This window comes from Dendrobates tinctorius, unplaced genomic scaffold (assembly GCF_039654945.1).
Source record: "Dendrobates tinctorius isolate UK_male_01 unplaced genomic scaffold, ASM3965494v1 ptg000240l, whole genome shotgun sequence".
Lineage (NCBI taxonomy): Eukaryota > Metazoa > Chordata > Amphibia > Anura > Dendrobatidae > Dendrobates > Dendrobates tinctorius.
The window spans coordinates 4,025,704-4,040,482 of NW_027361907.1; the positions used below are offsets into that span (position 1 = coordinate 4,025,704).

The 14,779-nt window shown below is 42.2% G+C and overlaps 1 protein-coding gene across 2 annotated transcripts in view; it reads left to right on the forward strand.

Annotated features, from left to right (window-relative positions):
• Window positions 1-14,779, forward strand: part of COL4A2 (collagen type IV alpha 2 chain) — a 405,245-nt gene that overhangs the window by 291,899 nt on the left and 98,567 nt on the right. For both annotated transcript variants that reach the window (XM_073556824.1, XM_073556825.1), the window contains 2 exons: window positions 4,134-4,208; window positions 13,042-13,149. In XM_073556824.1, the coding sequence (XP_073412925.1) occupies window positions 4,134-4,208; window positions 13,042-13,149 (183 nt within the window). The remainder of the gene's footprint in view (window positions 1-4,133; window positions 4,209-13,041; window positions 13,150-14,779) is intronic.

Genomic DNA, 14,779 nt, shown 5'->3' on the forward strand with positions numbered 1-14,779 from the left:
TTTTTTTATATTTTTAAAAACATTTTTTTTTTAACTTTTGGCATACTTTAATAGTCTCCATCGGAAAATAGAAGCTGCTATAAGCTGATCTCCTCTGCTACATACAGGCGATGATCAGATTGTCTGTATGTAGCAGAATTGCTGACTTGCTATGAGCGCCAACCACCGCACAGTCATTTACAACCATAGAGATCTGCAGAAGACCTCTGGTTGTCAAGCCAACCCATCGGTGACCTGCATTCGCATGACGGGGATCACCAATGGGCGGATATCTGGCGCGATTGCGGGAAGTGCATGTTAAATTCCGCTGTCAGTGTTTGTCAGTGGCATTTAACGGGTTAATAGCACAATTCCACCCACAGCTGTTCCGGGCACATGTCAGCTGTTCAAAACGGAGCCCACATCAAAGGGTGAGACACGACATGCTCTGCACTAGTACGGCGCATGTCGCAAAAGGGTTAAAATTATTCCGCAAAAAATACAAATTGCTTAATAATTTTGCACACATTGTACTTTTAAAAGCGATCCTGGGAATAATATGACTAAAAAGACTAGTTCTAAAGGCAGGTCCCTGGCTGCTTCCCTCAACCACTTCCTCTAGACTGACAGGTTGGTAAAATAGCACAATTAAAGTAATATTCTTAAGTTACCTCTTGAGAAGTCCAGAGTAATGCTATCTCCTTAAAATTTCCTTACTCTTCTCCTTGAGTGATAACTGGTGATTAGAACTGTAGTATTAGTACAGCTATAAAGGCTAGCACAAGATCTCCTGTACCACATTTAGCTATCAGTGAATTGCTCTGAGTTTAAACTGTTATCCCTGTATTTACACAAAGGGCTGCCACTAGAAATTGCGGGGCCCCATACTGGAAAATGTTTGGGGGCCCCTTGAGACTCTGCCCAGGCTCCACCCCTCGAACTGTCCATAGTCCCACCACCCTCTCTTGGAAAAACTCCATTTGTCCACCCCGTCCTTACCAATCACACATTAACAGTAGTAATGAGAGAGTATTCTCGTTGCTCGGGATTTCCCGAGCATGCTCGGGTGGTCTCCGAGTATTTTGGCGTCCTCGGAGATTTAGATTTCGTCGGCTCAGCTGCATGATTTGCAACTTGTAGACAGGCTGAATACATGTAGGAATTCCATAACAAACAGGCATTCCACACATGTATTCAAGCTGTCTAGCAGTTGCAAATCATGCAGCTGAGACAACGAAATCTAAATCTCCGAGCATGGCAAAATACTCGGAGTCCACCCGAGCATGCTCGGGAAAACCCGAGCAACGAGTATACTCGCTCATCACTAATTAACAGTTCCCATCACCAGATCACATACATAGCCAGGAGCTCTGTATGTACTGTAGTGTCAGAGTACAGGTAATACAGTGATCACTGGTGACATTATACACAGGAGCTCTGTATACAGTGTCAGTGTAAAAGTAATACAGTGATTACTGGTGACATTGTACATGGGACCTCTGTATAAAGTATACAGTGTATAGTGACAGTGTACAGGTAACACACTGACTCATCAGTGACGTCTCTAGGTGAAGTCCTTCATCTTCGCTTTTCATCTTTCATCCAGCACAGACCGCCATCACTTCTTCCAGCCAGGGCTCGTCTCTGCCGGAAATAACACAGTTATCTAGAGCACCGCTTGCAGAACACACTACTTAATTTTTTGTCAAATTCTACACTACACCCGATGAAGAAAAAAAGGTGACAGTGTTGCTCTGCACAGTAACAGGACCCCCCCCCCCCTCATTGAAAACAGTATCCTCAAAAAATAAAATACATGACTGCAGGGATAATATCCCTTAATTAGCCCCTATGGTAATAATATCCCCCATCCTGGCCCCCGTGTGTCTCATTCCTGGTTCCATCTGTAATGACCAAGCCAAACATTCCCTGCTATCCACCCCCACAGAATGTCCGCAGCCGAAGGAATTATGACACCACCGGTCTCGGGGATATCAGTTGCTTTTACTTCAGCAGAAACGGGACTTATAACTTGGAACAAACAAGGGTGGCTAGTCCACGGTAATTACAGTTCGCACTTAGATGCTGAGATGTGATTGGGGTCTGGAGCTTTAAGAGCACTGGACAATGTCTTTTGGTAGTTTACAGATGGAGGTAGACACAGCAATTAGAGGTTACAGACATGTACTCAGGGTTTTCTTCACTATGTGTCACGGTACGTGCACAAGTACTTATAGGTGAATGTAGAAACTGTGGTGAATATCCTGTCAGAAATACTTTAAATGTGGTGAATCTTGTCAGAAATACTTTAGATGTGGTGAATCCTGTCAGAAATATTTTAGATGTGGTGAATCCTGTCACAAAAACTTTAGAATGATTTCTGTACAGGCTAGAGGGAATTCAAGCTTTTAGTCCTGCAGGAGATCTTGAGGTAAAAACCTCCTCCACGTGTGTTCTGCTCTCTATGAAGGCATCCCTCAGACTAAAGAGCATTGTAGACTTGCCTGGAAAACAGCTCCTCCTATTGACCATGTGACTAGGAGCTGGCCAATAGGAGACCGAATTCACATCTCAGATCCTTACAAAACAATAATTGAGTCATTGTACACTTTCACCATTAGATGGCTACAGAACACAGCAAATGAGAAATGCATTGCATCTAAAATGGAGGTGACTAGAAATGGAGAATTACAGCTCACAAATAATGTAGAGGGCCAGTTAGAGTGGGAGCTGTAGTGTACAGAAGCTACTCACAATTCAGTATTACTTAAAGGGACGGACACACTCTGGACTGGGTCACTACATAATTTGTGAGCTGTAATTCTTCATTTCTAGTCACCTCCATTTTAGATGTAATGCATTTCTCATTTGCTGTGTTCCTTCACCATCTAATGGGGAAGTGTACAATGACTCAATTATTGTTTTGCTACATATCCATATGTTCTCCCATCCTGCCCTCATGAGTATCCATTCTGCCCCATATGATCTCCCCATCCTGTATTTATATATGTAGATTGGTAATACAATAAATTGTTTTGATAAGTAGAGGCCAAAAAATGTTTTCCGGTTGAGGTGCCACCTGCAGGTCATTGTGTCTTTCTGCAGGTTTATGAAAATGAATGTCTAAACTGTATTTAGTGATAAAATTGTGAATGTGTGATTTGTTTGGCTGTTTGCTTGCTGAAGGGAGCAAGTTTACCTTTCAAATGGTGTATCATGTGTGTGTGGGGCAAAGTAAGCAGCGAAAAAGCAGTACATGTATACAAATGTGTTGGTAGTGTGCTTTGGGGTTGTGTGGTGCCACTTGCAGGTAATTTTTCCTTACTGCAGGTTTATGAAAATTAATGTTTAAACTGTATTTTGTGATCAAATCGTGGATGTGTGGTTTGTTTGGCTATTTTCTTGCTGAAGGATGCAAGTTTACCTTTCAAATGGTATATCATTTGTGTGTGTGGGTGCAGTATGAACGTGGATACAAAGGAATGACCGAGAAACAGTGTTTAGAAATAATAAAATAGATAAGAGACAATAAAACACATGAAGGATGGAGTGAAACCAAACAACAATATATACGGAAACCACCGCAAAAAGATATTAATAATGGCTATAATGACTAAATGACATACTTCCATACAAATAGTCTATTATATATATAAATAGATGTAGGAAACATCATGCACATTAACATAATAGAGTAGGCATAAAGAAGAAAGGAAGTTCAATAGGATAATATATACCAGTAGTTAGTATCCCGTGGCTCCTGTGACTCCAACGTAATTTTCGCCTAGTGGCTTTCTCAAGGAGTTGATACGTGATACTCTCTCTGTACCCAGTATTATATAATATGATGACTGCAATATATTAATAGGATAAAATGGTGATAAGAGTGCTTCTTTAAGATATGTTAACAGTACTTAACCCTGTATGATATATTAAAGGATTATTCCCAGCCTAAGGCTCTAAAAAGCCCATTTGGAATGGAGCTGTAGCCACACATGGTGGGAGTCCCAAGTTGTCTTACTCCCAGCATTTAGCCTATCCTATGAATAGATGATAACTTTCCAAGTTGAGAATAACCTTTTAATTTTTTCAATGTAAGATAAAGTTGAAGCCATTGTATGGGAGTATAACTATATATATTTATTTATTTCCAGGAAATGGATGTACTTTAACACCTCCACCTGCACCAGCAGGAGCACCAGGACCACAGGGATTACCAGGATTTAATGGTTGGAACATTTATTTATATGCATTTAGATGAAAACAGACTTATATCCTTATTTATATTATTTGTAACATGTAAAGCTAAATGACACTGACAAATATTGAGTCACTGAATCTAGGCCCAGATCCGGCATTGCCTTTGCGCCCGTTTTTTTCCCTAATTTTGTGTGTTTATGCCTTTTTTTTATTTGTACCCAATTCATCATTCAATTTGCTCTTATTTTATTTTATATGTGCTCACCTATTTTTTTTACTTTACCAACTTCAGAAGCATTCGCCTGATTCAACAATTGTGAATTTTTAAAAAATCTCTAAATTTAGCAGAACTTTACTCTTGTCTATCCTCCATGGTGTATTTTTGAGTTTTTGTAAGGTCATTGGTAGGAATAAGTTATGTGCCAGTCCTTTGCATTGACCACACATGTATTTATAACTGGGAGTGTGTGGTCGCGGAGGCGACTGGGGACATACGCACGAGGAACCCTCTGGCAGTGGCCAAGGATGTGACTGGGGTAAAATGGATAGATCTCTCGCTAGACAGCAGCGTTGGGAGGCTCGGGTTCAGGAATGACGTGGTACGGATGTATGTCCGGAGTTGCTGGGGCGGACCTCGGCATTTCAGCGGGACATAGTCACCGAGGCACAGGTACGGGTATGGAGGAAACAGTACCAAGTGCCAGGAGGTAGGTACTTAGGCTACGGGATGAGCTGCGAGGTTATCGGACCCCAGATAAACAAAGTCGAGACCACCCAAGACTGGCCCAAATATACTATTAGTCAGGAAAGTGGGTGTGTCTTCTGCAATGGAGAATGGGGAGGTGGGTGGTCACGTAACAAAGTATGGAGGAGAAACGCGAAGGGGAGTGATGCTTGTGTCAACCAATGGTTTTGGTCCCTACTTTGGTTTCTCAGTACATTGTCGAGCGAAGGTGTCACAGGGTCATGCGGATGCCCTGCCACACGCCCAGGTTGGGTGACAAGTGTTCAACCCCACAGGTTTGAACAGAGGGAGGGGGTATGTGAGGCAGTGACCGGTGTCACATGTAGGGTTCGCTGTATGTTCCCCCTAGAATGAGCACGGAGGCGTATTGAGGCCATGGGAGTGCATTGTAGTCACAGGTGTAGCTGTGATTGCAATGCAGAATAAAAAATAAGTGTTAGTCTTGGGAAAACTATTTGTTCAAGGCCGATTTAAAAAAAATTGCTGGGCTTTTGTTTTTGAAACGGACTAGAGGATGATAGTGGGGCAGAACGTTTCTTTCCCAGCCCAGGTTTTCCATGTGGACCATGACCACAGATTCCAGTTAAAAGCCCTGCGGTAAAGGGTTTGGGTGTGTCAGGGTCAGTTTGGTGTTTGGAAGAGTGCAGAGCAGAAGGCTCTGCAGAGCTCCACTTGTGTGAGGCAACACAGGCAAGCGGAGCCAAACAGCCAAGGTAGCTGAAAGGCCTGGCACCCACAGCATACACAGCAGTGCATTCACCCACGACATCTGGTCTCGGAGGTGTACTGACTTGTGCCCGGCTGTGAACCAGAGGTAGACTGTCCTGTGCCCAGCTGCGATCCCGAGGTGGACTGGCATGTTTATTGACTGCAATCTGGAGGATATGGTTCCCAGCTTCAATCCGGAGGGTATCGTGTGCTGTGTTTTGCTGTGAGTTGAACATTAAAGAGACTTTTGTTTTGAACTTTGCTGGGTCACTGCCTCATCACTGCTTAGTGTTGATACTGCTGCACTACAACAAATAAATAAAGATGTAGATAGACGCCGAACACCGGCACCTCCTGGCAGAGAGAGAGAATTTGATTCCAGATCCAAAGTTCAGGTTTCCATTGTTTTTAATGGGGTTCGGGTTCTGGTTCAGGTACAGTTCTGGTACCCAAACCAAACTTTGGACTTACGTTTGGTTCAGGTACCAGAACCCGAACTTCCGCTCATCTCTACATTTAAATGAGATCTCCTTTGAGGCATCTTTTTCTAATATAAACAAGCCAACTTTTTCTAAACTGTCATCATATCCAAGGCCTCCATTCCATGTAATAATCTAGTTGCCCACCTTTGAACTAATCCTAAATTCCCAATATCCTTTTAAAAAATAGAGCCCAAAATTAGATCAATATGTGGCCTTACAAGTGATTTATAAAGGGGTAAATATCTTTTGGATAATAGGATTTTCTCCCTCTCTTTATACGCCCTAAAATCTTGTTTACCTTTGCAGCTGTTGTTTGACATTGACTACTGATGCCAGCTTATTTTTAACCAGAATACCCAAGTCCCGAGTATATTACCCTATATTGTGTAAGCAGCAATTTGATTATTCCTGCCTAGGCGCATTACTCTGCATTTATCAACATTAAAATAATCTGCCATGTGTTTGCCCATGCTGACATCCTAACCATATACGTTTGTAATATTATACTATGAAATGGAGTTTTTAACTCCTTCACGACATATGACATATTGTGACTTTAACAGCCGCTGGTGCAGCAGTGCTCCGCCAGTGGCTGTTAACCTGTTAAATCACACTGTCAATCTCTGAAAGCGGGATTCAATACACATCAAACGGGGGTGCATCAATCCACGCTCCCATCGCCGTGCCCATGACATGATCGCGGGGGCACCAATGGCTTGTCATGACAGCCTGGGGTCTGAAATGATGATCCTTGTTCCAATATATAAACAAGCGGTTTTTATTCCAGAATGCGTTTCCACACCAGACTGGCGCCTTTCTCAAGTGTAAAAACCAGCTTAGCATATTACCTGGTTTTACTATATCTTTTTTTATAAAGGTATCACCCTATGGCCTTGTGTGCTCTGTTTCCCTAGAGTGTTTAACTATCTGCAGGTTAATAGTGTTTTTGTACATGACAGGTTCCCTTTAAAGACTCTGGTTCTATTATTCTATCAGACATAGTAGAAGTCCCAGTAAGCACAATACCCAAGCCCATTTTCCTTGAACAAGGAGCAGGCAACACTCAGTATGCTAGTATATCATATTGATCAAGTCACAATTAAGTGGCATACAGATCAAGAGTGTTACTCATACTTGAATAAAATCAGAAAATACTTTATTTCAAAAATATAAAATTTGACATACATAACATATAAAGGGGTTGCCTCAAACCAATTGCCACCTAAGCTAGGAGAACAGCTACAGCAGCAGGGAAAAATACTGTATACAATAAAATAATATAGGGACTGAACTTATTTCCTGTCATATTCAAGGTAATCCTTTCCCTTCTGTAACCATATAATCCAATGGCTGTGTAACCAAACCTAGTAGTATGTAAATCCAAACAGGCCAGACTACTGCATTTTATTGCCAATATTTGCTAAAGTCCCCAGTGCAGAAATATTTATCCAGCTAGCAAATGCATGCAAGTTCCTGTGCCCAGTTCTACTTTAATAGTTGCTGTTGTTACAGAAGGGAAAGGATTACCATGAATATGACAGGAAATAAGTTTTGTTATTTTATTGTATACAGTATTTTTTCCCTGCTGCTGTAGCTGTTCTCCTTGCTTAGGTGGTAATTGGTTTGAGGCCACCCCTTTATATGTTGTGTATGTCAAATTTTATATTTTTGAAATAAAGTATTTTCTGATTTTATTAATGTATGAGTAACACTCTTCATCTGTATGTCACTTAATTGTGACTTGATCAATATGATATAATGACTAGAAGTCCCAATAGACTTTATACCTGCTGTGCGTTTATTCGGAGTCTTAGAAAAACAATTATGGTCTCATCCCAACAAAATTTTTGAGCAAAGTTATTGCTATGTGTTGGATAGAAGATGGATCGCTCATTTTAGCCCAATTGAAAAAAAAAACTACTAAACTTGTAAATAATGTAGTGTCCTATGAAAATATAGTTTTTAACAATTACAAAAGTGTGAGTGTCATGATCCAGGGTGGATCTGACAGATTAAATGCACAAGTAACCTTTTTTTCCTGTGAGCTGTTATGCTCAGGGTTGGTTTTGTTCCCCGGTGGCCAGTATGGTCATTGCACTTGTGCTTAGAGATAGTTTTGCCCCGGTGGCCAGTATGGTCATTGCACTGGTGTTTTTAGAGATAGTTTGCCCCCGGTGGTGGTTAGAGTAATTGCATGGGAATCACTAACAGGTGTGTTTGCTCTATAAAGGTGTGTCAGTAGTGCTCACTGAAGTTGGTGATATTATTGTTGGGCTTTCCAACCATCCTGGGTCAAGGAAGGAGCTGGATGGGGAGCTGAAGGAGAGTCCAGGGCGACTCATTCAGAGTCCTGGAGTGGAAGCTATGGTGTCAGCGAGGAGTTCGTGTAAAGCATGGTGGAGTGGCAGCTATGGTGTCAGTGAAGAATTCTTGCAAAGTTTGGTGGAGTGGCAGCTATGGTGTAGAGCTGCACTCAGTTTGCTGGACTCTGTTACTGAGAGCTGCACTCAGTTTGCTGGACTCGGTTGCTGGACAGCTGCAATCAGGTGCTGGACTCTGTTGCTCCAAGGCGGCACTCAGTGCTGGACACTGTTGCTGTAAAGCTGCACCCTGGTGTTGAACACGGTGGAGGAAGATGCACTCAGGTGTTGGTCTCTGTTGCCAGAAGCAAGTGCATCAGAGCAAAGCTAAGTGTTTCCCTGTTTGTCACTTTTCCTCATGTTGGTGTTAGTGCAGCGGTGGGGCCAGTGCCTGCGCCACCCAGTTCCCTAGCAAGGGATAGGTGTAGGGTGTGCCAGGGCTACAGGTTCCTGAGCGGTGCCCAGTGCGGAACCGGCATAGGGAACGTTAGGAGTGTTCGGGACACTGACTCAGGGGAGTGCAGGAGGTCTCCACATCCCTCGTTACCTATTGCAGGGCCCACCATTGTAAATGTTTCCCTATCCCCTTTGTCTTGTTGTATTAGCTACCGGCCTGCAGGCTGCGTCACACTGGACAATTACACGTGCCGGGTCCTGTTGTAGTAGTTACCGGCCTGCTGGCCATGTCACACAGGACGGGGCACGTGACAGTGAGGAAGTGGTGTAACTCACCTCTCACCTAGTCCTTAGGTGTAGCCCTTGCTGAAGCTCTGCTTATTTAGCCTGTAATTGTGACATTTTTTCCCTTCTGTATTCTTATCGTTATTTGGTCTAGATATAAATCATATGCTAAGTCATGTTAATAGTATCTGTAAAGTCATATGTTTTTATTAGGGTTTTATGGGGAATACATTATATGAAGAACTATGGGGTGCATTATACTATGGGAAGTAAATTGTACTACATGAATGACTATGGCAGTGCATTATACTATATGGAGCAGTATGAGGAGTGTATTATACTATATGGAGGACTGTGCAGTGTATTTTAATATATGGAGGGCTATGAGGAGTGTATTATACTATATGGAGGACTGAGGAGTGTATTATACTATATGGAGGACTATGGGGAGTGTATTATACTATATGGAGGACTGAGGAGTGTATTATACTATATGGAGGACTATGAGGAGTGTAATACTATATGGAGGACTATGAGGAGTGTATTATACTATATGGAGGACTATGAGGAGTGTATTATACTATATGGAGGACTGAGGAGTGTATTATACTGTATGGAGGACTATGGGGCACATTATATTATATGGAGGACTATGGGGTGTAAACTGTAGATGTGCTGCTGATAACATGATACAGTATGGGGACAGACTGATCCATTAATGATCGTTCTGCCCCACCATTCTTTCTCAGATGGTGGAAAGAGGCCGGGAAACAATATTGTTGATCACACTTCATTTAGCGTCCTGAACTCAGTGCATGTAACTACAACCGAAATGCTTCTGTCTAATGAGAAATATGTTAGCATTTGTGGCCCCATTTTAAACTTTGCCTAGGGCCCTTCTTTGCCTAAAACCGGCCCTGGTTGTGACTGTCACACAGCTGCGACACATGCAGCTGCAGCGCCAAACAGTTGATCGGGAGTGCTCCAGATATCCAGGTTACCACCGATGCAGCTATTCGGTAAGAGTTATAGCTATTCGGATAAGGAGTTATCCGAAGCTATTCGATCAACCCTAGTTTTTATGTTATTCCATTCTTCAATAAAGTGAATTTTAAAAAAGAATGGTCTGAGGCAGCAGAATTGTGATTCTCAATAGACCCATTTGTGTCTCATGATTTGGCCGGCTTCAAACATCACCCAGTAAAGAATCTTATGTTACAGACCTATGATATCTATGGAACGCTTTAAAACACTAGAACTACCGATGGAGTCATTTTAACTCCTCGCAATTTTTATGTCTCTTCTGTGGCTACAATTTTCCGAATTCCGGCTTGAGACTCAGTGACTTTTACTTATTTAGGATGCAAAAAAAGATTTTGTGACAATAAATAAATTTTGAAAAAAAAAGAGTACCTTTTTTTTCAAAATTTACCTTTAATTACTAAAGGTAGTCATTTTGACTCCCTATTATAAATATAGTAATTGAAGGTAAATTTTGAAAAAAGGTACTTTTTTTTTCTAGTCTTTGTCATTAAATGTTATTATTTCTTTTAGTTTTCATTTACTTGTATGTTTAGAATAAATAGAATAAATGCTGGCTTAGACTAATAATAATTAGCATTTTTGCAAATATACTTGACATACACAGGACCAGGGGCAGCCCCTGTGCAAGAAATGTGTCTGGGCCCCCGTCCTTTCATGGCGTCAAAGCTACATGTACGTATATATATATATATATATATCATACAGCCACACCCACATACATGTATATATATTACATAGTCTCCTTTATTATGTATATTGCTGTCCCTTTACACAGTGCCCTCTCTTGTTATGTACAGTACCGTCCCTTACATACTGAATTATATAGAGCCCTGTTTTTAATTACATACCGTCCTGTCTTATTAGCTGTATAATGCAATGATGGCTGATGGAGCATGGGAGAGGGTCCTTTCTAATGGAGGAGCTGATGGACTGGTAGTTTGATCACTGGCTCCTCCATCAGCAGTCATTATATATCTAAAAAGAGAAGTGACTATGTAATAAAAGAGGGTGCTGTGAATAACAAAATTAACAAGATTACACTATGTAAGAGACAGCACTATACATAACAGGAGAGGAAGCTATATAATAAGGGACGGCACCATATATAACTAGCAAGGATGGTACGTGATAAGGGACGGTGTTATACGTAATAAAAGAGTAAACTATGTAACTAAGGATGGTGTTATACGGAATTAGTGAGTACACTATATACTAAGGGACTGTGTTAGACATAATAAGTGATAACAATGTCTTCCTCCACCTCCCCCTGTTCTTAAGGCCATTATAAGTCCCCCTTCCTCCCATCCCAATACCCAAAACCCCTCATTGTACTCCTCCCTTGCATCCCATTATTGTCCTCTCCCCCATCCTTGCTCTATTCACCACCTCCATCATTTTCTTCTCCCCCACCACTATCTTTGCTTTCTCCCCCATCACTCCCATCGCCCATTCCACCACCTCCATCATTTCCTCCTCCACCACCCCCATTATTGCCCTTTCCACCACCACCATCATTGCCTTCTCCCCCACCACCCCATCATTGCCCTCTCCATCACCCCCATCATTGCCTTCTCCCCATCACTGCCATCATTGCCTTCTCCCTATCACTCCCATCATTGCCTTCTCCATCACCCCATCACTGCCTTCTCTCCATCACTCCCATCATTGCCTTCTCTCCATCACTCCCATCATTGCCTTCTCTCCATCACTCCCATCATTGCCTTCTCTCCATCACTCCCATCATTGCCTTCTCTCCATCACTCCCATCATGGCCTTCTCCCCATCACCCCATCATGGCCTTCTCCCCATCACCCCATCATGGCCTTCTCCCCATCACCCCATCATGGCCTTCTCCCCATCACCCCATCATGGCCTTCTCCCATCACCCCATCATGGCATTCTCTCCATGTCCCCATCATATCATTGCCTTCTCCTCCAGGGCCAGGCTTCACCTACACACACAGACATACACACATACGTACATATATACACAGACACACCCACACAGCAGCACCTCTCACACACAGACATACATATACACACACACATAAACACATATACACATACACACACACACACAGCAGCACCTCTCACCTGACCACAGCATCGCCCGCGCTTTTCGCTCTGGCACAGCAGCGGCCGCTGAATGATAACGCCATTCAGCGGCGCTCCTCTCTGTGTGTCAGAGACAGGAATCACGGGCGGCGGGCAGGAAGCAAGATGGATCCTTGCAGCTCCGTTCCTGCTATTTTCTCGTGCAGGCAGCGGAGCTGCTTGGATCACTCCCTGCCCGCCGCACATGACGGCAATCTGGCCAGGGGCCCCCAGAGACTCGGGCCCGGAGAAACCGGCCAGGTTGCCCTCATCATTAGCCGCCCTGCAGGGCCCCCTGGAGGCTCTGGGCCCCGGTGCAGTTGCACCAGTTGAACCGGCGGTATGTCCGCCCATGCACAGGACATATACAGGACATCCGTCAGTGAACTCTTGAGTGGATTACATAATTTCTGTAGAATATGGCCTGCAGTTTTGCTAATTGCTAATATGGCTAGAAGAAGTGCGCTAAAGCCTGACGATATTCTTGCTATTTTGCATTCTATACCATTCTATAAAATTATAAATTAAAAAAAGTAAACGACGAAAACAAGCCAGGAGTCAAAATGACTCCATTCGGTACTTCTAGGGGGGGTGAAAAGTCTTGTAGTCCTAGAGTTAAACACTTTTACTATAATAATCATGCAGAATTTAACTTTTCAAAGTTTGTTGTACAGGTTTAGTCTGTGTCTTATGGAAGCAATCCATAAGAATAAATATTTAATGCATATGTGTTTTATTTTTATACCAGGAATCAAAGGCCTGAAAGGCCGGCCAGGGTTACCTGGTACAGATGGCATGCAAGGTTTTAAAGGACTCAGAGGAGATCCTGGACCTGATACTTTGCCAGGGCGACAAGGTAATCCTGATTTCTTATTGATTCAAATGGGTTCGAGTTATAATAGATTATTATACAGGGTGGGCCATGTATATGGATACACCTAAATAAAATGGGAATGGTTGGTGATATCATCCTCCTGTTTGTGGCACATTAGTATATGGGAGGGGGAAAACGTTTCAAGATGGGTGGTGACCATGGCGGCCATTTTGAAGTTGCCATTTTGGATCCATCTTTATTTTCATGTGATACATCAAACTTATTGAGAATTTCACAAGAAAAACAATGGTGTGCTTGGTATTAACGTAACTTTTTTTCATAATGTGTATATGTTTTTCTGATTTAGAGCCCTAAATTTTGTGCAAAGATACAAATTTACTTACAGCTACCACAAAAGGAAGCTTTGTAGCTAACTGCAAACGTGTGTAAAATGAGTCAATGATAAGCATCCAGTAAGCTTCCATGCTTCTTCTAGTGGTAGCTGATGGTACAGGGGTGGGATTTAAATGTCCTAATTTGTGGCTTTGAATTGTTTAAGTATGATTTAGCATATTTTTAAACTGTTTTTTTCATGACATGGTGAATTGCCAATGGGCCAAGAATCACTAATTGAAGAAACAAGGGATCTGTACAGGTGACTGCACCAGGAAATCTCTAATACATGATCATTATCTTCAAAAATTCTCCTCCTGCAAATAAGGAATTGTGCTCATGGCACAAGAGTAATAGTTAAGTTTGCAAATATCCTCTTCGGAGAGCAATGGGACTGGATCTTGTGTGCCACCTATCTGAACTAGCAAAAAGTATTCTTCCAGTAAACATATCCATTGGGAAAAAACAAATGATTTTATTGACTATATATAAAATCATAGATATACAGTATATCACCAATGAAAACCGCAGGCACATTTCTAGCAGTCATGGTATGAGAATGCACTGCAAGTGGTCAGCGGTAATTTGGCTGTTCAAAAGGGTTTCCCCACCAAATGTTCATCATCGAGAAACCATGGCCATTATGCATGTGCACTACTGAAAGTACTAAGAGTACCAATAACTGCCAAGATTCCTGTGCTTCTTTGAAAAATAAATATTCTTGTTGTTCTGCCTTCTTCCACGTATGACGCTGTGTGGATTCCAGCATATGGCTAAACCATTCATCCACTCCCAGTAAAAAGACTGTATGGATGCTTAAGTCTATATTTATTGAGATGATGTGAACAACAATGGTAGATGATAATGGATGATATAGTGGAGGAGATTGGTGAACACAATAGTGGATGAGATCGGGTAAAAACTACAAAGAAACAGACAGTACAGTATATCAGTACTGGCAGATAACAACACAGCAATAATACTGGGTGCTATTATAACAGTAGCAGGCATTATTACAGAGGTTGAGTAATACACTCAATGCAGTGAAGAGAGATATCTAAGCAACTTAAGGCTGCAAGCATTGCACTAATTGAACAGGATACATCTAACTACATGCAGTGCAAGAGCATTACAAGGAGCTGGAAATGCATTGCACATATCATGTGGGCTGCATTATAGCTAGCTAACACAGATACATAGCACAACACATAACTGTATTAAACCCTCACTGGAATATGCTTGACAGAAGCAGTGATTTTGCAGAGAGCAGGACACATGT